The sequence below is a fragment of the Hyperoodon ampullatus genome, assembly GCF_949752795.1.
Source record: "Hyperoodon ampullatus genome assembly, chromosome: 9".
Classification (NCBI taxonomy): domain Eukaryota; kingdom Metazoa; phylum Chordata; class Mammalia; order Artiodactyla; family Ziphiidae; genus Hyperoodon; species Hyperoodon ampullatus.
In genome coordinates, this window is record NC_136922.1 from 13,086,276 (window position 1) to 13,113,300 (window position 27,025).

A 27,025-nucleotide genomic window follows, 5' to 3' on the forward strand; every position below is an offset into this window, starting at 1 on the left:
AAAAGATGTTATGTGGACTAAAGGAGTTAATACATGTAGAGTACCTAGAACAGTGTATATCACAGAAAAGTATAGTGTTAAACTGTACTTTAACTGTATACTTATAAACTGTACCATTAATGCGTTTCATTAAATCAAAGATGCCATCACTTGTAAAACTCCCAATTTCACAGATTTTAAAAGGGGAAAAAATATGCACCATAGAATTGATAAAATAGAGTTATTTTCTTTTTAATGTTCATAGAGCCTGCATCAAACTTGCATTGATTCCCAGTTGATAACCACTGATTTAGGTACAAGTCTTGTAATTAAAAGCATATTTTCCATGTTGTATTTGTGAATTACTTTGAAAAGAATAGTTTTCAAAATTGCAAGATGAGATGCTTCTAAAGGTAGAAAATAATTTATAGAGATATATAACTATTTATGGAAATACAAAATTATCCTTTTAACAGGTGAGGCATGAAATTGAGGATGGAACCATACATCTTTACATTTATTCCGTACAAAGTATTCCAAAGGGAACTGAAATTACTATTGCCTTTGATTTTGACTATGGGAATTGGTAAGTTCAAGCCTGTAAATATGATACCTGTTGTTTTGAAATAATTCCTTAATGTCCTTATAAAAATGTAGGTATTGTCATTACTGCTTTAGCTTTTTATTTTTATTTACAATTAGGCAATTAAAAATACTTGGAAACAAGCATTCTGATATCAGCTTCCATTACAGCATGGTTGCTTTGCTCTTCCAAACGTTCTTATTATTGTAATGTAATGCTCATAGTATAATACTTAGGAATCCTAATTGAGCACTACTGACCTTGTTTATGTGAGACTTTTTCCTTCTTTTCTTTCTTGTAGTTTAGGTAGAGTATAGAGTTTTACTCGTTCAGTTAACTTGGTTTAATCAGTAGAAATGGATAATGTCACTTACTGCCTCTCAGAAGAGAAGGAATTGTGCCAAAGTCTCTTTGCAGTATAAATTGAAAGGGTTTGTTGGAGACCGTCCGAGGAAACTCTGAGAACTGTTGTTCTGAAACACTAAAGAAGAGTTAATTAACACTAAGAAAAGTTAATCCTGAGTAGAGAAACTGCAATTTAAATTTTAAACGTTTTACTGTAGGGCTTCCCTGGTGGCGCAGTGGTTGAGAGTCCGCCTGCCGATGCAGGGGACGCGGGCTCGTGCCCCGGTCCGGGAAGATCCCACATGCCGCGGAGCGGCTGGGCCCGTGAGCCATGGCCGCTGAGCCTGCGCGTCCGGAGCCTGTGCTCCGCAACGGGAGAGGCCACAGCAGTGAGAGGCCCACGTACCACACACACACACACAAAAAAAACTTACTGTAAAAAATAGTAATACAAAAGTCCATGTAGGGAGTTCCCTGGTGGCCTGGTGGTTAGGACTCCGTGCTTTCACTTCTGTGGCCTGAGTTCAATCCGTGGTCAGGGAACTGAGATCCTACGAACCGTGCGGCCAAAAAAACAAAGTCCATGTGCCTCATTTCCAAGTTAAGAAGCAAAACATTATCCATTAAAGGCCCATATGTTTAGCAGCCCAATTGCGTCTATCCTCTGTCTTTTACCAGAGATAACTGCCATCTTTAATTTGGTGAGTTTAACATTTTTATGAGTTTAACATTTTTACTATGTCTGTAGACGTCCCTAAATAGTATCGAGTAGTTTTGTATATTTTTAAAATTTATGGAAATTATAATCTGTATTATTTTGCATTCATCTTTTCTCATTCATTACTTTTGTGAGATTCAGTTCTTTTGTTATGTGTAGCTCTAATTCATTTATTTTCACTGCTGATGGCATTTATCCATTCCACTCTTGGTGGACCTTTAGATTTACGAAAAATGCTGCATGTGTACATGTTCTCTCCATGATAGGGACGTAGAGGTGGAATTGCTGGGTTGTAGAATGTGTACAGCCTCAGTTTTTACCAGACGTGGGTGAATGACCAGTTGATACTCCCATAACTTTACTTCCTTGCAACACTTCTTTACTGTACTTTAAAAATCGATGTTAATCTGTGTGAGATAGTATCTTTTTATATTTGTAATTACCATTTTCCATGATTATTTTAAGAGCCCAAGGATCCTTTTATATATTCATTTGTCATTTGGATTTCCTCTCTTATGACTTGTCTCATCATCTGTTCATTTTTCTGCTGGGTAGTCTTTTTTTTTTTAAACCAGTGTGGGTGGAGGCACTTCTTTATATATTCTATAATCTTTTGGGTTATAAGGATTTCAGTTCATATCCTCCTGTATTTTATTTTTAAAAGTTTGTGTGGTATCCATTTTACATGCAGACATTTTTAATGTCCATTATGTTTTCTGTCAATGAAATCCCTCTTCCTTCAGTATATGCATCTCTGCTTGATTGTTGGAGTCAGATTTATCCTGATAACTAAAGTGTTTCCTTTTTAGCTCTTTCTCCGCCCCACCCCCAAGGTGGAAAATTGAGCATAATAGCTCTTTGCTCATTGCTTTGGGGGACTGTTTCCCACAGTGGTTAAAAATATAAGCTTTTTATAATCTGACTCTCTGGTTTCAAATCCTAGCTCAGTCAGTTATATTAGTTATGTAATAACCTTGGACCGATTTCATCATCTCTCTCTGCCTCATTACCTCGTTATAATATGAGAAAAATAATACTCACCTAACAGGAATATTTCGAAGATTGAGTTAACACATATAAAGGGTTTAAAACCGTTCTTGATACAAAATAAGCGCTGAATAAATATTAGCAGTTGTCATCATTATTATTTGCAGTTCTGTTGTCCTAAAATCAAAGAAAATATCTAGAAAAAGTTTCCAGCTAGTTTCTATTACTGCCTGATTTGGAGAGGTGAGGGGTAGACCATGATGTCTGAGTTCTACCCCTGGTTCACAGAATTAGACAGTTTGACTTGTAGCTTTCTACCAGTGTTGAAAGTGAATGAGCTGGGCGTATTAGAAACTTGGAAAAGTAAGTTATTTTTTATTATGAACAAACTACTCAAAACATGCAAAGTGGGAGCCTTCCATTATTGTTTAACTCTGGTTTGGGCATTCAGCCTATATCCTAGAGATGAACTGACTCTTGACGATAGACAGGAGGGTAGAGAGTTAAGAAATACTGAAGAGCCGAAAAGTGTGGGCTTTGGACTCAGACCTGTATTTGAATGTCATCCCTACCACTTAATGTGTGACTTTGGACAAGATACTGGCCCTCTGAGCTTTCATCTCATCTGTAAAATGGGAGTAATAATTATCACTACTGTGAAGATGAGAGGTACTGCAATTATTTTTCAAGCTTCCGTTTATTTGAAAGAGGGAATACCTAAGGGCAAAGGCAAACATGACATTCAGTTTTTTCAAGGTGGCTTTTTAAAGAACCCTGGTTATTGAAATCATTCCTTAAAGTATAAGACAAACTAGTTAAGGTTTGGTATTTATTGTACCTAGCGTTTTTTATTTAGGTCAGATTTAGAGTATTTTATCATACTCTGCATATACACTTTATAGCACTCTGAGGTAACCTGGCGTTTTTGCCTTAATATATGCCATGGTATCATTTGACTTAAAAAGACTCCGTTTTAATTTATTGGGGTTTTTTCCTTCTGTAACCCATCACTGGTTATCCTTATGATTGAGGGCCCAACCTCTGGTCAGAAGTCAACTTCTAATTATTATATTGTCTTTATGAGAAAATTTATTTTGTCATAGTTACAAGGAATGAAAATTAGCGAAAACGGTTGCTTATAATTAGTAATAGCATACAGTTTTGTGGAGATGTAGCTTAAAATGGATTAGAAGGTATTACAATCTATATCTTGAACAAATATTTAACTGGTTTTCTTTCCAGTAAGTACAAGGTGGATTGCGCATGCCTCAAAGAAAATCCAGAGTGCCCTGTTCTGAAACGTAGTTCTGAATCCACGGAAAACATCAATAGTGGTTATGAGACCAGAAGGAAGAAAGGAAAAAAAGAAAAGGATATTTCAAAAGAAAAAGATACACAAAATCAGAATATTACTTTGGATTGTGAAGGAACAGCGAACAAAATGAAGAGCCCGGAAACTAAACAGAGAAAGCTTTCTCCTCTGAGGCTCTCGGTGTCAAATAATCAGGTACTGAACTGTGCTCTGCTGATCCTTGGTGAAAGAAGTGAACAGAAGAAAATTAGTTTGTCATATTTTATCCTCTTTTTTACATAAAATGGCTTAAACCTTTTAAGTCCATTCTGTTATTTAATGAAGTACTTATAAATGTAAACTACAGGTTCTGCTAGAATTTGTACAATAGTTGTTAAACTTTTAAGAAACAGCTCACCCAGCAAATCCTTGTAGAACTGAATACAAGATTTTCCTTAAGACTGGGTAATTAAAAACATTCTTCCAGATGCCACTGTCCTTATGTTTATAATAAATGTTCTTATTTAAAGTCTTAAGCCATAATGATTCCTTTCCTTTAATATTTGGGACATAATGAAATCAGTTCTATAGGGGTGACATATGATTTTTGAGAGGAAGTTCTTTTAAAAACACATAAGATAAATTTGGGGAAAGAGTTTGGCCCGTACTTCTGCTTCACCAGGAAGTATTTTGTTATATGCCCTCTAAACAAATGGAAGTTAGTTAGGAGGGACCTTTTAAATGTGAAGATTAAGTAAGCTTTTATTCGTCTCCAGTGTCTTATCTTCTAAGGATAGTTTCCCTTAAGTGTTAAATTGAACAAACCTTTATTAAGCACTTGGTATTTGTAGGCACTGGGTTTTGTGAAATAATTTGTATGTTTATGTGTTGGTAAGAATATAAACTTAAGGCTTTGTGGACTCTATTGATAAAGAACATTATTGACTAGAACTTTGAAAAACAAAATGATTTGACTGCATGATTTTGAAAAGTTTCCTGAATTAGGAGCCAGTTTTAAGTTTCTGAAATGGATTTAAGTACTATTGTAATTTTTATGTTTAATTAGTTCTGGTTGAAAGACATTTAAAATACATGGTTCTGTGCCTCTAGTTTGTAGATGGAGTAGTAGTTTCTATAAAGCAGTCATTTCCATCTTTCAGGAACCAGATTTTATTGATGATATAGAAGAAAAAACTCCCATTAGCAATGAAGTAGAAATGGAGTCAGAGGAACAGATTGCAGAAAGAAGAAGGAAGATGGTAAGTTGGAAGGCCAGTAGCAGCTTCATGCTGTCACATGGGTTTAGTGACACTGCTCTTCCCAAAATACTTGCTGCTGCTGCCTTTAGGAGGGCCTTTACCTTGTTCTTTGAAGTTAGCAAACATGATGTGTCACTGAGCATTTCTATTTGGCTTTGTCATTACCATTCAAGTAACTTCCACTAATCTTTTGTATTTTCACTGTGTGTTCATTAGACAATTTAGAATTTCTGACATTTAAGAAATAATTTTTTAACATTTTTGAAGCAGAGTACTATTAATAAATTTTAATGCCAGAATTACTGTTCAAAATGTTTTTCATTAACTAAATGTATCCTTTCTCTTCATAATTTAATGTAAAACAAAAATGGAATTTTAAAGCTTATAATAGCACTAAATAAATGGGTTATGCAAAAAAGAAGAAAACCCACTGTTTGGCAGCTGCTATTTTTGCATCTCATACTGCTATCATAAAATAAGGTTTTCATTAAAATAAGTTTAGTATTTATACTCCTTGTACTATTTATTTGAAATATCTTAATGTATATAAAAACTAGGACAAGATATTTTCTTAAAAATCCATGGTAACTTAGCAATTGATAGAATGTCTACTAGGCCAGTTAAGAAGATATTATGATATAGTTTGCCTTAAGATTTGAAAATGACTTTATATACCAGCTGATGATCTTAGTACGGGTTTTCCCCACTCCCCTTTATATGCTCCCTTGTTTCCTGTTTTAGTGATTTTCATGTTGTATTTCATGGAATCTCAGGTGTCATATACTTAGCGGTAGGATCTTTGGATTTTGGTCATTGTAGGCCTGCTTAAATGTAACTCTCTCTTATTGCCTTGATGGTCATTCCTCTAACACTGATGTATTGTTGATGTTCAAAATTGCAAAAGCAATGCAGAACTGTTTCACAGCCTCAGGATTTCAGAAGCACTGCTCTGGTGGGACAGGGTAGTGTTAGGAATAGGAGAGAAGAAAAACAAATATAGGAGAAAATATTGGAGGAGCTTGCTTATAAAGAAAAAGGAGTTCTTCCTCTACCTAAAGGAATTATCTTGAACCTTTTTCAAGATTGGGTTACATCTAATAAATTACCTGTACCTATCCAAATTACCTATGGCCCTTTCTTGACTAGATGTTCAATATTGGCCAGTTCAGTCCACAGTTGCCACAGCCTTGTCTTTGCAATAATCCTGCAGAAACTTTTAGAAGATCACTTTAGGGTATGATTGGTTTCTGTATGAGGCATGCGTCTGATACAAATACGGCTTTAAGGGCTATAACAATGCTTTTGTGGGGAGAGAAATGAGAGGAAAAAAGAAAACTCAAACCTGGAGGTTTGCTATATGATTCTGGGGCTACTTTTAAAATACTTCCTTCTTTCAGTGCTGAGAAAGTTAGTGGAACTTAGAACCTCCTCAGTTTGAGATCGCAGAAGGAAAGAGAAATGCCTTTTTGTTGAACATGATGGAACTTTGGATAGGTAGACAAAAAGGCGTACTTGGGAATCCGGTTTTGTCCAGATTTTGCCTACTAGTATGCTATATTAATATAAATGAATACTTCATTTTTTTTTTTTTTTTTTTTTTGCGGTACGCGGGCATCTCGCTGTTGTGGCCTCTCCCGTTGCGGAGCACAGGCTCCGGACGTGCAGGCTCAGCGGCCATGGCTCATGGGTCCAGCCGCTCCACGGCATGTGGGATCTTCCCGGACCGGGGCACGAACCCGTGTCCCCTGCATCGGCAGGCGGACTCTCAACCACTGCACCACCAGGGAAGCCCCATACTTCATGTTTTTATATCTGTTTCAGCATATTCATTTTAATATATGCCACTAAGGCGGTTGTGCAGCTGAGTATTTTTCATAGGAATAAACAAACGTAAATATTTAGAATTTGGTATTTTGAAGGGATATGAAATATTTTTTATTGAAGTATTGTTGATGTACAATATTGTATAAGTTACAGGCGTACAATAGTGGTTCAGTTTTTAAAGGTTATACTCCATTTATAGTTATTATAAAATATTGGCTGTGTTCCCTGTGCTGTACAATATATCCTTGTAGCTTATTTTATACCTAGTAGTTTGTACCTCTTAATCCCCTACCCCTATATTTCCCCTCCCCCCTTCCCTCCCCCCACTGGTAACCACTAGTTTATTCTATGTCTGTGAGTCTGCTTCTTTTTTCTTATATTCACTAGTTGTATTTCTTAGATTCCACATATAAGCGATATCATACAGTATTTGTTTTTCTCTGACTTATTTCATTTAGCATAATGCCTTCCACATCCATGTTGCTGCAAATGGCAAAATTTCATTCCTTTTTTATGGCTGAGTAGTAGTCCATTGGGAGTGGACTACTACCATTGTATGTGTGTGATATATATATATACACACACATATATATGTGTATATTGGTCACATCTTTATCCATTCATCTGTTGATGGACACTTAGGTTGCTGCCATATCTTGGCAATTATAAATAATGCTGCTGTGAACATTGGGGTACACGTATGTTTTCAAATTAGTGGTTTTGTTTTCTTTACACACTGAGAAGTGGAATTACTGGATCCTGTTAATTTTTTGAGGAACCACCACACTGTTTTGCTTAGTGACTGCACCAATTTACATTCCCACCAACAGTGTACGAGGGTTCCCTTTTGAAGTAAGTATTTAAAAATCCTTGGCTCCTTAACCTGTAGCCTTCAAAGTCACTGTAATGAGGTTAGTTGTAATTGCTATGTTTGCCTGGATGTTTTAATTATAGAATTTTTGCTATACTCAAATGACTAGAATGCAAAAGCATGCATCCTAGAATTCTTGAATCTTAAGCTGAAATACAGTGGGTTGAAATACAATAATACGGTAAGTTGAAATACAGCAGGCTGTTTACACTCACCTGGTTTCCAAACCGGGGTACTACTGAGTAGACTCTCCCAGGTCCATGGTAGTTGAGTTGAAGTTAGGTGGCCATAACCTTGTCAGAGGTTAAGTGTACAGAAGGGGGTTAGAGATTGGGAAGCTCACCTTGTTTTGATGAACAGGTGGTTGATGAAAGATATAAAACCTTTGAAAGATTTAAATTCAAAAGGAGTCTTGCTTTCCCCTCCTTCACCCCACTTATAACGAAATGAAAAGAACCTCCTTTGTGGTATATTTTAATATTTTATTTTCAAAATACTTCTCCACAACCTTATGGAAAGACTACTTTGGGAATATAGTCTTGGTAATATTTGATGGCCTATTATAGTCAGATTACTTAAACTGGAGTCCCTGCAAGGTGGTTCAGGTGGTCTTCACATGTAGGAGGATAGAAATTTGAGACCAACAAAAGGATATGAGGGATAGTCACCTAGCTATGAGTTTCTTAAGCCTGTCAAGCATCTAGGACAACCTAGAATTAACTGTATATCACTAGAATATAAACTACGTAAGGGCAAGGATTTGTAGGGCTCATTGCCTTAGCCCTAGCTTCTAGGGGAAAAAAAAGGTCTGTATTTTATAAAAGTAGGTGGTCTATAATTGAGCTTATTAGATGTTCCTGGCAGCCATTTGAGGAAAGCTATAGATAGGCCCATGAGTGTGAACTAACTGAAGCTTATAGTCCAGGCAGGATGCAGGATTCCCCACAATTTTCTCAGCCTTGATCCTTCACATCAAAAAGTATTCCATGGAACTCTAATTTAAGATGTTTTGTGAAAGAGTTTTGTGGCCAGTTGACTTTAGTAAACAGTATACCTTGCCCCCAACTTCGAGATTTCCAGTATACATGGTGTGTTTGAAACCTCTTGAGAAATTCTGTTTACGTCAGCATTTCCTCAGCTTGTTTTTTTGTAGTGACACCTTTGACATCCTGCAGATTTTTATTCCATAGAAAAAACACTCTGAGAAAACACTACTATACAGAATCCATGCTCTTACTAATGTCTCTAGGAAGTGACTTGATTTAGAAGATCAGTTTAGAAGATGCAAAAGGATTTTTAATAATAGTAAACTATAGGGAGGGTAAATTTGCCAGAAAAGTCATCTGACATGTATTGTCCATCTTACTTTTCTCTCCTCAGAGCATGACTAAGTTAATGTTGATTACTAGTTTTAATTTTCTAAAGTCCCATTTTCTTCATCACAGTGTTTAGGAATTGTTTTTCCAAATATGAATAATTAATGAATGGGTAATTAATCGTAGTATCGACTAGCAAAAAGGAACCTGTTTATTTTTATAGGTTGTCTGTTCAAACGAAATGAGGATATTCAGCTTCAGCTGCCTTGTAGTAAATATTCAAGATTTCCAAAATCTTGTTTAAAGACTTCATTACATACCTTCAAATTACAGTGATATACATGGTTTATAGAATGTATACACAATTCTTATTCACTTAAAAATTCGGGTGTTTGTTATATGCTGAGCACCATTTAAAGTACTGGGTGAACAAAAGAAAGCAAGATCCCTGTTCTGGAGCAGCTTTCACGCAGGATGGGGTGGAAGGGAAAGCAAACATCCAACAGGAAAGAGTAACTGTGAAGTGAGACTAGACCAGCATGTGGTGGAAGAGACGGAGACGCTTACTCTGTTGGAACAAGTTTATTGGTAAGCAGTAATCTTAGCATTTTAAAAAAATTAATAAATTAATAAATTCCCATTCAAAAGGTTAAGGGAAGTTAGTTGAGTAAGAAGTCTTTTAATTTCTCTATTTCAGCGCTGTAAGTAATTTGGTAGGTTGGCCCTGCCATTTCCCTTTTCCTTTAAAAGGCAACTTTGTTGTTTTTGGTTTTTTTGTTTGTTTGTTTGTTTTTGCGGTACGCGGGCCTCTCACTGTTGTGGCCTCTCCCGTTGCGGAGCACAGGCTCCGGACACGCAGGCTCAGCGGCCATGGCTCACGGGCCCAGCCGCTCCACGGCATGTGGGATCTTCCCAGACCGGGGCACGAACCCGTGTCCCCTGCATCAGCAGACAGACTCTCAACCACTGCGCCACCAGGGAAGCCCTGTTGTTTTTGTTTTTAAGAGCCACTTCCTACTTGGTAGTAAGGTTAAAAAAAAAAAAAAAAAAAAAAGGAAATCACAAAATACCTAAGTGTCTTCATTTTGTTTCCTTCTCAATTCTTACATCCTACTACTAGCAAATTTCCTTCTAAAGCCACTGTAAGGCATCCAGAGTACATAAGCTTATTTTCACTCAGCTTCAAATTACCAAATATCTCTAATTGGGATGAATTCTAACAGTTTAGTCAGTGTAGTTTATTTTTTCAGTTGTGATATTGTATAAAACTTTAATTCATGTTCTTTATTATGTAGTCCTTGAACTATATGGACCTTAGGTTTTCACCCTTTTTTTTTTTTTTTTTCGGTACGCGGGCCTCTCACTGTTGTGGCCTCTCCCGTAGTGGAGCACAGGCTCTGGGCGCGCAGGCTCAACGGCCATGGCTCGCAGGCTCAACGGCCATGGCTCACAGGCCCAGCCACTCCGCGGCATGTGGGATCTTCCTGGACCGGGGCACGAACCCGTGTCCCCTGCATCGGCAGGCGGACTCTCAACCACTGCACCACCAGGGAAGCCCATCACCATTTTTTTTTAATATAAAAAAATTTATTTATTTTTGGCTGTGTTGGGTCTTTGTTGCTGTGCACAGGCCTTCTCTAGTTGCTGCGAGTGGGGGCTACTCTTCCCTGCGGTGCAGGGGCTTCAGTAGTTGTGGCTTGCGGGCTTAGTTCCTCCACGGCACGTGGGATCTTCCCAGACCAGGGCTCGAACCCGTGTCCCCTGCATTGGCAGGCGGATTCTTAACAACTGTACCACCAGGGAAGTCCCTCACCATTTGTTGAATAGGGGCTCATACAAGAAGATCTCCATAGTCTCTTCCAAGTACAAGGTGACATGATTTCAAGTTAAATTTGTGTTCCAGTGTGTTTATACATTGAAGCACAAAATTGTAATAAAAATTCTCACTGTACCCACTCCTCAAGTGATAAAATCCTGTAAAGGGATATTAAGCAGACTTTCTGCTTACAGAAAATTACTGTACTCTTGTGTGTTACTGTAAAGCCATAAACTGAAAAACGTCATAAAAGCAATCTGTAGATCTCATCAGAGGTCTCTCACAGTTTGTTTAGTTCAGCACCCAACACCCCAGCGTTAACAACAGTGTTGGTGTTAACAACAAAAGTCAAAAGTCGACCCTGTCTGATTCTAATTATATATCAGGGTCTATCAGGTGCCAAGCTCATAGAGAGTAAAAATGACTTTTGAGGTCTGAACAGTCAGTGGCTTGGAATAAGTCCTGATAATGAAACATGCAGGTCCTGGTGGTAGCCTTATGTGACAAGTATCATCTAAACTACATCCAGCTCAGATGTCAGGGTCTATGGACAGTCTGCTGGGACTAATTAAGACTCCTAATTTCTCTAGTCCCCTGCAGAATCAGCTGTAATTATCTGAAGCTATATATAAAACTTATTTATCAGATCTATAAAGTGGGTGGTAAATTTTCAGTCATTACATACTGTATATCTGGTTGTGTGTATCAAAGAATACACTGGTGAATATAAAAGCTGAATGACATATGAACCTTAAGGAATTTAAAATAAAAGTAGATTAGTAACTAATGTTTCTTTTTTCTTCACATAATAAAAAGCATGTTTACATTTTCTAAAGTGTGTGTTTTAAGATGAAGCTGGGTTAAAGCTATTAGGATACCTGTTTAGTGCTTTCAGTTAATAGATGTATAAATGTAGGAAGAGCTATGCTTTATTTTGCATTTTGTAGTGTGTCAGTGGTTGATAATTGGAAAGAAGAGCAAACCAGGAGCCTGGAAACTTGGATAATAATTATGGCTCTGCCTTTGAGTGATTCACTTAATACACGTGGGCTCTGGTTTCTTCAGCAGTGTAGGACTAGATTATTTTTAAGATCCTGACCAGCTCAAAAAGATCGAGTCATCTTGAAATAAAGGATTTTGCTTTGACTATCCATTAGCTGCATTGTTTACCAAGGGAGTTCAATTTTTAAATGAATTAATTTTGTCTTTACATCAAGTAATTTTATCTTTGACCCTTACTCTATCTAAAACAAGTGAATAATGGACCATGTCAAGGAAACTTCTTTTGGCATAAATTCGTATTTATCTTAGGAAACCTTGGATAATCATGACATAGAAAATATCTCCTTTGGGTGCCTGGCCCGTGGGTAAATTTATTTTATACATAAAATGATTCTTGCTAAGACAAGTTTGTTTCTTTTGGAAAAATGTACTTTTCCCAGATTTATTTTTAAATTTATAAGCACACTAATGAACCCCTTCTTTTTCTACCCACCCCCGTTCCACAGGTGAAGCAATTATGAAAATCGTATTTTTTAGTTACTCCAGACTTCTAAATTTAGGGTTTTAGAAAAGCCCTAATATATTGAGACAGGATTTTTATAGAGAGCCATAAATGAGAGGGAGTCGAGTAAAGTGATTTTATAAGACCAGAGACATGAGTTATCTAAGGAAAAAGAATTCAGCTTTGAAACTTCCAGTTCCAGTAAAGTGATCCTCTTTTGCCTATGTCCTTTATTTTAGTGTCTTATTATCCATCCCAGACCAAGAGAGCTAAGATGCAGATATGTGTCCATGAACAAGTAATCTTACCTCTTTGGATCTCAGTTTCCTCACCTGTAAAATAAAGAGGGTGAGGATAACACATTTTATAAGACTGACACATTTGCAGTAGGGTAGTTTGTTTTCACTAATTATAAAGTTCTCAGAAGAGTTTTGTTTACAAATTTCCCTTACCTAGTGGAACAATGAAAGACAAAAATATAGGAAAGAGTAAGTAATAGTTTTCATACCGTCGGTGTCTTAATGCTTGAATCTCTGCTGATAATTACCCGAACTCTAAAGCTCTGATATTGAGAAGACCATGCAGCCAGACCTTGAGTTATTGATTTTTCTCTCCCATGTCGATGACAATAAAGGAAGAAAGACGAATGGATCTGAGCCTCAGGACCTGGTTCTTTCCATTTGGAGAACTGGACAGTTGATGGACATGCTTCCTGTTTCTGGTTGAAACCTGAAGCATTTGCCAGGCCCCCTGGCCAAGGCTCTGGGTCTTGCTTTTAATGTTCTCTCTGCAAAGAGAACTGACGCTCAAAGGAACTCTTGCTGTTTTCCAGTCTCTGCCTTGAACTGTCAGTGTAGACAGGAAGAGCAGAAGATAGAGGAATGCCTTATAACAATTATAACGGAGGGCAAGAGAGCCAAAGGAGAAATAATAACACCTAAGAAATGCCTACCATTTTCCAAGTAAGGTTGGAAAACTTCACAGATATTTTATATTTGAACTCATTAACAATTCTGTGAAGTGTAAATATTGTTACCCACATTTTATAAGATGCTCAAAAAGGTTAATAACCAGGGTTGTTACATTGCCTAGGATCACAGAGATAGTAAATGACTGGTAGCATCATGATTTAAACCCAGGACTTCACCCCACAATATCCTGCTATGACATGTGAATATATTCACTCCTTACGTTCATATGGGTTTAACCTTTTCAACATATTATTACCTTAGGAACTTTGATCTTATTTTTAAAAGGCTGCCTAATGTATTATTGAGAAAAAAAGATTTTTGGTTTGATAAAGCAGGGTCGTTCTTGAGTCTTTTTTTGGTTTTGCCTTACCTTTATCATTGACATACAATCATCCAAACATTCCTTTCATTGAAATATATTTGTAATGACAGGGTTTACCAAGATGTTTGGGATTCTCAAAGATCTCAAATGAGTATAAATGTTTTTAATCCCATATCTACCATCAAAAGAGGTGTTTTGCTAACACCATCATAGAATTTTTTTTTTAATTTGCCATGAACATTTGGACTTTTGAATTTTACTTCAGAGCAGTATTTATTATGTTACTGTAAATTTTGTAGACAAGAGAAGAAAGGAAAATGGAAGCAATTCTGCAAGCTTTTGCCAGACTTGAAAAAAGAGAGAAAAGAAGAGAACAAGCTTTGGAAAGGATCAGCACTGCCAAAACTGAAGTTAAAACTGAGTGTAAAGATGCACAGATCGTCACTGATGCTGAAGTTATTCAGGTATTATTATCCAGGTCTAGTTTTATTGTCACACTTAACCACTTTCCAATAAAATTTCCACAATTTAATGACATCTATAAAGGATTTTTGATGTGATGCTAGCTTTTCAGTAGCATTTTTCAAATCCTATGAGAATTTAGACTTCAGCTATGAGACTCTACTTGCTTTGTTTTTGAGAGTAAGAAAATTTTTAATTATGTCAATTTAATATATATCAATTCATAAAGACATTTGGGGCAGTTAGCTTCTGAAGCAGATTGATGCCGTTAGATTTCAACTACTAAGTTATATAAACAGCGTATTAAAAGTTCCATTCTCTTTTGAATTAGGAACAAGCAAAAGAAGAAACTGCTAGCAAGCCAACTCCTGCCAAAGTAAATAGAACTAAACAGAGAAAAAGTTTTTCTCGAAGTAGGACTCACATCGGACAGCAGCGTCGGAGACACAGAACTGTCAGCATGTGCTCAGATATCCAACCGTCTTCTCCTGATGTAGAAGTTACTTCACAACAAAATGATACTGAAAATACTGTACTTGCAATAGAACCAGAAAGTGAAACTGCATTAGCAGAAATAATTAGTGAAACTGAAGTTCCAGCACTTAATAAATGTCCAACAAAGTATCCCAAAACAAAAAAGGTATGATTCTTAATGAATGTAAGAACTGTTTTTTAACAGATGTCTTATGATGTTAAATATATTCATGTTTTAGGAATCCAGTCTATAACATCTCATAAGGAAGAGTGATAAAGTCATAGTTTTTATACTAGCAAAGTTTTAAACTAAGAATGAGAATTGCAAAACTGTAAAATCAGTTAATAGAAATGTTTGCATCATTAAAATATCCAGTATATCAAGGCTTCCTTGTAGTGTTGCAATTCTGATTTCTAATGATTTAATTTTGCCTACTTTACGTACTAAACTACACTTCTCAGAAACAGCTAGTTTGAGATGTGTTATCCTTTCTTTATTCTTTGTAGTTTTTATAAATTTCATGGTAAAGGTAGATTACAACAACTAAATGTGAAGAAATTGTTGATTTCCATAGAATGTAGTAGGATGTGAAAATTTATAAGGAAGGGTAGTTTCATTTTAATTTTATTGGAGTGTAGTTGATTTACAATGTTGTCTTAGTTTCAGGTGTACAGCAAAGTGATTCAGTTATACACATGCGTACATGTGTTCTTTTTTAGATTCTTTTCTCATATAGCGTATCACAGAATATTGAGTTCCCTGTGCTATACAGTAGGTCCTTGGTGGTTATCTTATATATAGTGTGTATGTGTTCATCCCAAGCTTCTGATTTATCCGCCCCCCGCCCCCGCCATTTCCCCTTTGGTAACCTGTAAGTCTGTTTCTGTTTTGTAAATAAGTTCATTTGTTTCTTTGTTTAAAAAATTAGATTCCATGAGTGCTATCATATGATATTTGTCTTTCTCTGACTTACTTCATTTAGTATGATCATCTCTAGGTCCTGCTGCAGTGAACTCTGGGGTGCATGTATCCTTTCGGATTACGGTTTTCTCCGGATATGTGCCCAGGAGTGGGATTACCAGATCATATGGTAGCTCTATTTTTAGTTTTTTAAGGAACCTCCATACTGTTTGTACCAATTTACATTCCCACCAACAGTGTAGGAGGGTTTCAGGAAGGGTAGTTTTAGATCAATTTATTAATAAAAATCTTTCAAAAACTGTCAGATTTAATAAAGTAATTGTGGTAAACAATCACTGAGATAAACCAACCTGAGTTTTACAGGAAGGCCAGAAATACAGAACACCCTTATGAAGCTTTGTTTTTCTTCCATTCTGAGTACAGCAGATTGGAGCCGAGATACCAAAGTGCAACCCTTAGGCTCTTTGGGCGGTGGGGTGGATCATAAATGGATCCTTCTCACGCCCTTCTACAACAGAATGCTTCGAAACCCACTTTACCTGGTCTTCATTCTTACCAAACTCAGTATAGTTCGTAGGTACTGTGAAACCCATGAGAAGTATACTTCATAAGTATCTAGGAGGAACCTGGGAGTATACTTCAGTGGCGAGTCAGAGGATTAGACAGAGACGATCTAAACACAGCTCTGATTTGAAGTCTGTGCTCACCTTTGCACCATGGATCCTGAACAAGCAAGCCAGCACTTGATGTTGACAATGAGCAGTTACTTTTGCCCACTTTGGGAGGACAAAAAGTAGCTGCAGATTTTCTCCATAATTCGGATTAGTGAGAAAGAAAAAAGATTCATGTTTAAAAGAAAAGCTACTTCTGGGAATTCACTGGTGGTCAGTGGTTAAAACTCTGCACTCTCACTGCTGAGGGCCTGGGTTCAATTCCTGGTCTGGAAACCAAGACCAAGCTGCACAGTGCAGGAAAACAAAAAAAAGGCTGCTTTCTTGATTACAAATATGACATAGTCCCTGCCCTTTAATTATTAAATGACTAAACTATTGTGGCACTATAGATTTAATTCCCTGGTCTTGAGATATAGGTTCCTGTATCCTGATTCTCTAAAAAATAAAATAAAATAAAAATAAGCCTTTTTCCCACAGGTTTTGCGTATGATATATACTGTTATCTTAAACAACATTACTGTTTGACAGAATACCAAATTATCGTGATTTCCTATAATGTAAAGGCCTTCTTCAGTTTCATACATGGCACTTATTCTGTGCCAGATACTCTATGAAGAGCTTTGGTTATTTAACTCTTGTAATCCTTACAATAACCCTATTTGTAGAGCTAGTTTCTCTCATGACCCTTCTTTTATAGATCAGGATTGAGATGTAGAAAAGTTATGTAACTTGCTTGAGGTTACAGTAAGTGGCAAAGCCAGGATTCACACCGGGGCAGTCTGTTGCAGACTCCCAAGTGCTTTATAGCCCCACTGTTGCTTGTCCTAGAAAGGAAGTTTACATACATTGAAAAAAGGAAGGAAAGAAAAGATGCCAAAATGCTTATAGTGATTATCTCTAGAAGACAGGATGTGGGCATACTTTTTTTAATGTATGTATTTCTGTATGTGTATTGTGAGAATGTATGTGTAAATACATATAGTTTTTCTACATATTCTACAAATTACATTTATAATAAAAATAAAAGGAGTATAATTTGATAGCTAGATAGAAAAGATATAAATGCCCACACAGCAAAGAAAATGTGCTTGAGCTGAGAAATGTAATCCTTATTTCCACGCCCATTACATATGAACTTTACTAAATAACTAGTTTTTAAAAAAAGAAAAAGTTGAGTAATCATTATACTTTAGGATCAGGTATATTCATACAGCCAGTAAAGACTGAACTATGTACATTGTAGATGCAAAAAAAAAAACAGAATCAAGAAAGGGATTATGTGAATTTTCAAAGCATGGGAACTTAGAGATTTCAACCCCCTTAAATCATTAGTGATTGTCAATGCTGACAGCTTTAATATATATATATATATATATATATATATATATATATATATATATATATATATATATATATATATATATATATATATGCATGCATGCACTGGCCTCATCTGGAGATTCTGATGGGCAGCCAGAGTAGAAAAACACTGCCTAGGGCTTCCCTGGTGGCACAGTGGTTGAGAGTCCGCCTGCCGATGCAGGGGACACGGGTTCGTGCCCCGGTCCGGGAAGATCCCACATGCCGCGGAGCGGCTGGGCCCGTGAGCCATGGCCGCTGAGTCTGCGCGTCTGGAGCCTGTGCTCCGCGACGGGAGAGGCCACAACAGTGAGAGGCCCACGTACCACAAACAAACACTGCCTAAAGTCTGACAAACTAAACATTTTACACATAATATAGAAGCAGTTTAGGGTTTGTGTTTTTAAGATAGTACTGAGGTCTCCTAGATTTTTACTATTTTATAAAAACTATCATGTGTTTTGTTCCTACGAAGTATAATTGTGTAAAAAAATTTTCGTAATAAGTGTAGGTAACCAAGGAAATGCAGAATGACTTATATTGACTTCTTAGACATCATATATGAATGATTTAATCTCTCATTTTAGATAATGTCAGTTACAAATTTGGTATTAGAATATTCTATAGGAGAATCTGTATAATTACATATATAGTGATCCGGATCTTCCTTCTCTCTAGCACTTGGTCAATGAATGGTTAAGTGAGAAGAATGAGAAGACAGGAAAACCTTCAGACACCCTTTCCGAAAAGCCTCTGCGCATAACTACAGATCCTGAAGTGTTAGCTACGCAGCTCAATTCTTTACCGGGTCTCACTTCCAGTCCGCACGTCTACTGTACTCCTAAGCACTACATTCGATTCACTTCCCCGTTCCTTTCAGAAAAAAGGAGAAGAAAAGAACCTCCTGAAAACATTTCTGGCTCGTGCAAGAAGGTAAACTTTGCTTTGGAGATGAAAATCCAGTACGAGCCCGAGGCCATTCTCATTCCTTAGTCTACCAGGCCTGGTAGTGAAATGCTTTTGGACTTGGCTGTACAGTTATAGGATATGTAGACAGCTACAAACTGATTTCTCTTCATTTATTGTTCTAATGTATTTCAGCGGTGGTTGAAACAAGCTCTGGAAGAAGAAAACTCAGCAATTTTACACAGATTTAATTCACCCTGTCAAGAAAGATCCAGAAGTCCTACAGTCAATGGTGAAAATAGAAGTCCACTACTATTAAATGATAGCTGTTCTCTTCCAGGTAGAATTTCTTTTCAGTGTTGTTCTAGTGTGGAGAATGTGGCAGGATATATATAGCATATATATATATATATATTCTAATTATTATGTACCTTTCAAAAGAAGCACATTGTTACATATATTTTCTCTTTTCTGTCCTCCAAAGTTTTAGACGAAGGTGGACATGAAAACCTTAATTTGAAGTACCATGTACAATATGTTGGGGCTTATGGTTGAATTTTGGGCCTGGTTGGCCAGCTGTTTTTCAACAAGATTCAAAAGGACTCTTAGAAATCAGTTAAATTAGCAGCTGTACTTGCAAGATTTCTTAGAGCCCCCCCCCACCAGGCCTGTAAGCCTTCTGGCAAGATAATATGCTTGCTAACAGTGAAAATGACTTAAGTTGGGGGGCGGGGGGGTGGGGGAGAGATTGCTTCCTGTTATCTTTTTTTTTTTTTTTTTTTTTTTGCGGTACGCGGGCCTCTCACTGTTGTGGCCTCTCCCGTTGCGGAGCACAGGCTCCGGACGCGCAGGCCCAGCGGCCATAGCTCACGGGCCCAGCCGCTCCGCGGCACGCGGGATCCTCCCAGACCGGGGCACGAACCCGCGTCCCCTGCATCGGCAGGCGGACTCTCAACCTCTGCGCCACCAGGGAAGCCCCCTGTTATCTTTAAAAACCGTGGAATTTAGTTTCGGGGTGAAAATCATAATTACGATTGCTGAAGTTTTTTGATCTTTCCCAGAATATATTACAGATTATAGCAAATAGCAGCAGTGTAATTTCGTATTTCACCAACAGATTTAACTACCCCACTAAAAAAACGAAGACTCTATCAGCTCCTAGATTCTGCTTACTCAGAGACCTCCACGCCTACTCCGTCACCATATGCTACCCCAACTCACACAGATGTCACTCCGACGGATCCATCGTTCGCCACTCCTCCACGGGTGAAGTCAGACGATGAAGCTTGTAGAAATGGTTATAAGCCCATTTATTCACCAGTTACCCCAGTAACTCCTGGGACACCGGGAAATACCATGCACTTTGAGGTGAGAAAAAACAGAAACAAAAACCCATGGGGATGGGGTTTCTTTAATAGCTGTTTTTTTCTCCCTTTAATAATTAGCGTACTGAGAGCAGAAAAAAAAGTTCTTAAGAATCTAAGAGCAAAAATTTGGAACATGCATTTGTGAATTTAAACTTTATTTTTTATTAAAATGCACATAACTTCCATTTCATCTGACTGATATACAAAAGTCAGACTGAATGACTATGTGTATCAAAGTGACCTTAAAGCAAAATATAAGGGGAATGGAAATAAAAAAGTTTAAGACCAAAGTCTGTGTAGGAGTTTCTCATTTTACGTTCTCATTTCTATAAATATTAATGTATTAAAATATAATATATTAATTAATTTTTTTGTTAACATTTCAATTTTCAATTATGATTATTTCTTTTATGTAGAATATTTCTTCCCCAGAAAGTTCTCCAGAAATTAAGAGACGCACTTATAGTCAAGAGGTAAGGAGATATTTAAAAAGGTTTTTATAAATCGGCGACTTTTCCCTAGTATCATTATAAATTATTGGTAGATTGAATGTAACTAGCTTCCAAATGTGGTTATTGTGGTTATTTGTGTAATTTTTTTTTTTTAATTCTGTAAACAGGGCTTTGACAGATCTTCAACCATGTTAACATTGGGGCCTTTTAGAAATTCTAATTTAACTGAGCTCAGTCTGCAAGAAATAAAGACTATTGGTTATACCAGCCCTAGGAGTAGGACTGACGTCAGTAGGCAGTGCCCTGGAGAAAAGGAATCTGTATCGGACCTTCAACTGGGACTCGATACGGTCGAGCAAGCTGCCTTACATAAAACCATGGAAACACCTGCACATGATAGGACTGAGTCTAACAGCCAACTGGAATCTGCTCACGCTGGACGGGGCCCAATGTATTCTTCCTGGGTAAAGAGTCCCGACAGAGCAGGAGTTAACTTCTCAGTAAACTCCAACTTGAGGGACCTGACACCCTCACATCAGTTGGAGGTTGGAGGAGGCTTCCGAATAAGTGAGTCAAAGTGCCTGATGCAGGATGATACTAGAGGCATGTTTATGGAAACACCTGTGTTTTGTACTTCAGAAGATGGGCTTGTATCTGGTTTTGGACGGACTATTAATGACAATTTGATCGACGGAAGTTGCACACCCCAGAATCCACCACAAAAGAAAAAGGTTACAAATTTAACGATTTATAGTCCTTTTAATAGTGTTTTTTTCATACTACTTCTGAGGGTAATAGTAGTTATAATATGTATTGTGTAAGGCATTCATAAATTATTGATATGTACATTTTTAAACCTTTTGTAAATGCTCAGTGAATTAGATAATGTTTGCAGAGAGCTAGTGATATGGAAAATTCCTATAAGGAGCATGGTTTCAGAGATCGAAACCTCAAGGTGATTTATTTCACTGAAAGAGTAACTTTTAAAGATAACCACTTCCCAACCAAATAAACAGAATTGAATAATATTTGTGTTCTTACTACCCTTATTTTACATAGAACAGGAAGAAATGCGTCTTTCCTCATCCTTGATACCTACAGTATTTAGGCCATGGATATAAAAGTATTTATTATATAAATAATAAGTTCCCTGATTTACCACCATTATTTGGTTGGCAGACATACCGAGACAATTAGAATGCCTTATTTCAGATCAGTGGGAGAAACTACAACACGTATTTTATTTGTTAATAGGCTTATTGCTTTGCAAGTCGAAAGAATTTTAGTGATGTGTGCTTTTAATTTTTATAACAGAGTCCAGTTGGCAACTTTGTGGGAAGCAATATAGTATAGTGGAAAGAGCACGGGCTTTCAAGTAAGACCTAGGTTCGAATCCCGGCTCCAACACTCACCAGCTGTGTGACCTTGAGTGAGTGAGTTACTCAATTTCCTCATCTGTAAAATGGGGATGATAATATACCTATTTCATAGGGTTGTTGTGAGGATTAAATGAGATAATGTATGTAAATCATCTAAATACAATGCCTGGCATATAGTAGGCATTTGATAATTGTTAATTATTATTGTTTGTTCAGAATCAAATTATTTTATATAATTTTCTTAATGTAAATATAGTAATTCTCTTTAGAAAAAAAATAGATTGACACTGACATATAAAAACAAGGATAAAAGATTTGCTTTTCCCTTATCTTTCTTGCTTAAGGTTTCTCTATTAGAATACCGGAAAAGACAACGTGAAGCTAGGAAAAGTGGCTCTAAGGCAGAACACTTTCCACTGGTTAATGTATCACCTCACACAAGTGGAAACTTGAGCAGCAACAATGCTGATGGGTGTGCCAACGGGAATGAAAATGGGGAGCAGGTAGAAAGCACTGCTAGCCTACCTTTACCAACACCAGCTACAGTTTATAATGCTACTTTGGAAGAAACCAGCAATAACTGTCCTGTTAAGGAAGCTTCTGCCAGTGAAAAGAATGAACCAGAAGTCCAATGGTAAGCTGCCTGTTGAAAAAAAAAACCTAACTAACTGGTAACTTTAGAACTACAAGTAATATACCTTATAATGACAGTAGTCTTTGTTATTTTATCATCCAGTCAGGATCTTAACTTTTTACATAGCTGATTTTGAACGGAGCTATATTTGTAAAGATTGGTAGTATGCTATTCTGAAAAACAAAGTTTTTGTTAATCAGCTGCCTTCCTGTTTGTCGTTCTCCTAAAGCAGAGGTTTGTGATCATAGTTTTGACAGATCCTTTTTGCTGATAAGAGTTTTAAGCCAGTTAAGTATTTCCCTGCACCATTAAAGGTCCATTATATCTCTACTCCTTGATAATTTTCACACAAGTATTCCTCTCCAAAGAACCTTTATCCTAGTCAACGTCCGGCAGTTTCTTTGCCACCCTTACCAGTTGCCTTGAGAGAACAGCCATGTTTAGTGTTTCTTCGATAGGAATAGAAGCAGCTGGATACAGAAGGGTCCTGCAAAGTGCAGGAGGCCACATTCATTTTGCTCCATGGTCCTCTTACCTCAGAGCTTCCTGCTAGCCTTATAATCCAGACCCAAGGTAGTTTGTCAGGGGTACATGTGGTCCCTTTGGTAACCTGTGGTGACGTTCTGAATGTTGTTTTGCTACCCGCCCCCTTCAACAGCCCCCTCCTTTTCACCAAGAAATTGCTTAAGACAAAGGAATGGCGTCTGCCCGAGTTCTGCAGACCAATGAGGATAAAAGTCTCAGTTTTGGGAGGTGTAGGGGGCTGGGCTGGGGAGTTGTTTTCAAAGCTTTTCCCCAAAGAGCAAAAGCCTTTATCTGAGGGGCTGTGTTGGCCATCAAGGGACACAAACTGATGTTATGACTTGATTTTAAAGGACCGCCTCAACTTCAGTGGAGCAAGTGCGAGAGAGGAGTTACCAGAGAGCTTTACTACTCAGCGATCACCGAAAAGATAAAGATAGTGGTAAGTGAGCTTGTTCCTTTGCCAAAAAGTGGAGTCAGCTCATCACTCTGCACCCCCGTTCTGCGCTTCTAATGTTCTCTTTGGGTCTGCTTCTGCTTCATCTCTAGGGGGAGAGTCGCCCTGTGTCCCATGTTCACCGACTCATGTTCCGTCTTCACCTTCATCTCATTCAAATCACATTCCCCAGTTGCAACCCAAGGGCCCAGTCCCTTCTTTCAGTGAACTTATGGAAGGTCAGTAAGCAGATGACCTATCATGGTTGTTGTTTTAAATACCTTTTCAGAAAGGAAAGAGAGAGCCTTTATAAGACGTTGGTTTGAATAGTAGAATGTACGTCGAAGTGTTAGTAAAAAGCGGTATTTATCGTGCAGTTTTACATTTTCTGTGGTTCCTTATGCTTTACAGATCCTGATCCTGAAAATCCAGAACCCACGACTACAAGTGACTGTGTATCCCCAGATACTTCCCAAAATACTTGTAAAAGCCCTTCAAAAATGAGCAAGGTAATAACATTGACCTTTGAACGCGGCCCTTCAGAAAAGTGGATGGTAATGTGCACGGGAGGTTTTTCTCATTTCTGGACGCTTTTCCTGTTAAAGTTCCAATGTGCTGAATGTACTGCAGCAGCTTACATTGGCTCCAAGAGTTCCTTTCCCCCTTCCTTATCCTGGTGTCTAGGAAATTCATAGTCTTTTCATAAAATATTTGACCGGCCAGTTCTCTAAAAACAAACGGTCAGGTGACATTCTTAATTTAAAAGAAATGCTGCCTCTATCCTGGGTCATGAAGACATGATAACCCAGTGGGGCAGTATCTTTGGAAACTAACGATGAGGAAGTCTCAGATTGATTTTTTCTTTTTCCTTAAAGAACGCTGTTATATATTCAAGTAGTCTATCCTTGGATTACCTGTATTTGAACAATGGACAAGGTATTACAAATGAAAACAGTTTGGGGGAGCAAGTTTATCTACCCAAGCAAATGTATCCTTAGGTGGAGTACAGACATTTCAATTATGGAATTGAAACTTGCCTGCAGTGTTTAAGTGTGGTTCTTTCAGAATAGGAGTCAAAGACAGGTTTCAGTGCTCAGGGAAAAAAAAGGCAGATTAATTTCCTTAACTTGTCTTCAATAAAAATTCAGGGAATTCAGTTGAAGCTTATTATTGGAACTTGCTGAACTACTTAAAAAAACTGGCTTTTTAACATCCCAAGCCTCTGCAGTTGTCCTCTTATTCCCTGCCCCCGTTAAAATGAATATTTAGCTAACATTCAATACCAGTCATAGCAAACCTCAGTGTACATAAAATGTTTCTAAAGTTTATACAAATTTGTTTTCTTCTCACAGCCTGGTTCACCGGGACCTGTCATTCCTGCCCAGCCACATGGGAAAATACTCACAAAAGCAGATTCCCATTGGGAGGGAGCAGTGACTGTGTCAGAAGCTGAGAACGGTGTCCCCCTGAAGACAGAGCTCCACCAGAAACAGCCGTCAGGCAACACCCAAGCACTTTCGAAGAATCCTCCTGCACAGCCGCTGGGTCGCACTTCCTCTGAGCACCTTTCCCAGAAGCTGCCTTCTGCGCCCGGGAAGTCGCACTGTCCCCCGTCACCTCACGTAGAAAATCCTCCAAAGTCGTCGACGCCTCACACGCCTGTACAACACGGTTATCTCTCACCAAAGCCTCCTTCGCAGCAGTTAGGCTCTCCCTACAGGCCTCACCACTCGCAGCCCCCTCAAGTGGGAACACCTCAGCGAGAGCCTCCCAGAAATTTTTACCCAGCAGCACAGACCCTTCAGGCCAGTCCGCAGCAGGCCCCGGCCGGAGCGCTGTTCCCGCAGACGCCCTCAGGACAGCCCCCGGCGGCACTCAGTCAGCAGTTTACGCAGCCGAGCCCGGGCGGCGCGGCCCCGCCGCCCCCGCCGCCCCCCTCCTCGTACTACCAAAACCAGCAGCCCTCCGCGAACTTCCAGAGCTATCATCAGCTGAAAGGCGGCCTTTCCCAACAAACCGTGTTTACACCCGGACCAAATCAGGCTCTTCCCGGCACCACGGGCCAGCAGGCCGCGCCGGGACACCACGTGACTCCGGGGCACTTCCTGCCTTCGCAGCCCCCTCCCGTCCACCACCAGACCCCCGCGGCCGGGGTCCCCCCGCCGCCACCCCCGCCTCCCGCTCCGGGACCACACCTCGCCCAGCCACAGCCACAGCCACACTCCGTAGCGCACGGCGTGGGGCCTGTCCACGCCGTCGCCCCGGGGTCCCACGTCCACTCTCAAACGGCTGGACACCGTCTGCCCCCGCCCCCGCCCCCGCCCGCCCCGCATCACCACCCACCGCCCCACGCCTCCGCGGGGCTCCCAGCTCTGCAAGCACAGCACCAGCACGTGGTGAGCTCAGCCCCTCCACCGCCCCCGCCGCCGCCGCCGCCCGGCGTTCTGGCTTCCGGGCATCACACCCCATCGGCCCCAGCCTTACACCACCCACCTCATCAAGGACCTCCACTTTTTCCTTCGAGTGCACATCCAGCCGTACCACCGTACCCCTCACAAGCTACTACACATCACACCACTCTGGGACCGGGACCCCAACACCAGCCTTCTGGAACAGGGCCACATTGTCCTTTACCAGTCGCAGGTCCTCATCTCCAGCCCCAAGGACCAAACAGTATTCCCACACCTACCGCTTCAGGGTTCTGTCCTCATCCTGGCTCTGTGGCCCTGCCACATGGGGTTCAAGGCCCTCAGCAGGCATCTCCAGTGCCTGGACAGATTCCAATTCACAGAGCACAGGTGCCACCAACATTTCAGAACAATTACCATGGTTCAGGGTGGCATTAAAATGGACTCCAACAACATTTTTTAAAATGTTCTGTAAGATAAACTGTATATTTCATATGTACCTGTTAAGGTACTTTTTAAAGCTTGTACATGAAACTTTGTATAAAAAAACAACAAAAAAACACCAGTGCTCTCTCATTGTATTTTTCCCATTTTTGCTTTTTAAAAAAAAATTCCTTAAAAAAAAAAATGTGCTGTTAAGCCAGTGTAGGTATCTTTTATTTTGTAAGTGAACATTCCAGCTGTTTTTCTGGCAGTAGATTTGATGCCACATGATCTTTAAATTTTATTGTTGGAGTTAATTAAATTCATTTAGTGAATGTTTTCTATATTATTTTATACATATGCATTAAACAAACACACGGCTAAGTAAGGGCAGTATGAGGATTTTCTATCAGCAGTTCTGTGAGTGCATCTTATGTATAAAAAAATGCAATACAGATTTTTAGTTTGGTGTGAAGATGGCTCATTTTGTTTTATCGGTTATTTGCAAGCAAAATGTAATTTAATGTATAGATGATTTTTAATGTCTCCTGACAAACTGTAAATACTGCATTTCTTTTGCGTATATAATCGCTTACAGCTTTTCTCATTTGACATATAGCACTGTACATATGACATGTCTTTGCAGAACTGTGTGATCTTTGTGAAAGTAGTACAGTATATGGCTAATTCCTCTATTTTAAATATACTGTCACATTGAAGCACTGGTTGGGCATTTTAATTCATGTTAATAAACCACAATTACGTCAGTTTTACCAAATTGTCCTCCACCACTTCTGAGATTGGGGTCTGTTTATGCAAGT

At 38.7% G+C, this 27,025-nt stretch overlaps 1 protein-coding gene across 1 annotated transcript in view; it reads left to right on the plus strand.

The window, feature by feature from the left end:
* The window catches only part of KMT2E (lysine methyltransferase 2E (inactive)), an 88,981-nt gene extending 62,175 nt beyond the window's left edge, over positions 1-26,806 (plus strand). The window contains exons 12-26 of the mRNA XM_079710929.1: positions 456-565; positions 3,855-4,119; positions 5,064-5,162; positions 14,086-14,250; positions 14,580-14,888; positions 18,356-18,610; positions 18,779-18,923; positions 19,701-19,951; positions 20,367-20,423; positions 20,570-21,133; positions 22,126-22,415; positions 23,291-23,379; positions 23,487-23,612; positions 23,785-23,882; positions 24,726-26,806. Of these exons, the coding sequence (XP_079567055.1) occupies positions 456-565; positions 3,855-4,119; positions 5,064-5,162; positions 14,086-14,250; positions 14,580-14,888; positions 18,356-18,610; positions 18,779-18,923; positions 19,701-19,951; positions 20,367-20,423; positions 20,570-21,133; positions 22,126-22,415; positions 23,291-23,379; positions 23,487-23,612; positions 23,785-23,882; positions 24,726-26,219 (4,317 nt within the window). The 3' untranslated portion in view covers positions 26,220-26,806. The remainder of the gene's footprint in view (positions 1-455; positions 566-3,854; positions 4,120-5,063; positions 5,163-14,085; positions 14,251-14,579; positions 14,889-18,355; positions 18,611-18,778; positions 18,924-19,700; positions 19,952-20,366; positions 20,424-20,569; positions 21,134-22,125; positions 22,416-23,290; positions 23,380-23,486; positions 23,613-23,784; positions 23,883-24,725) is intronic.
* Positions 26,807-27,025: the final 219 nt, after the last annotated feature.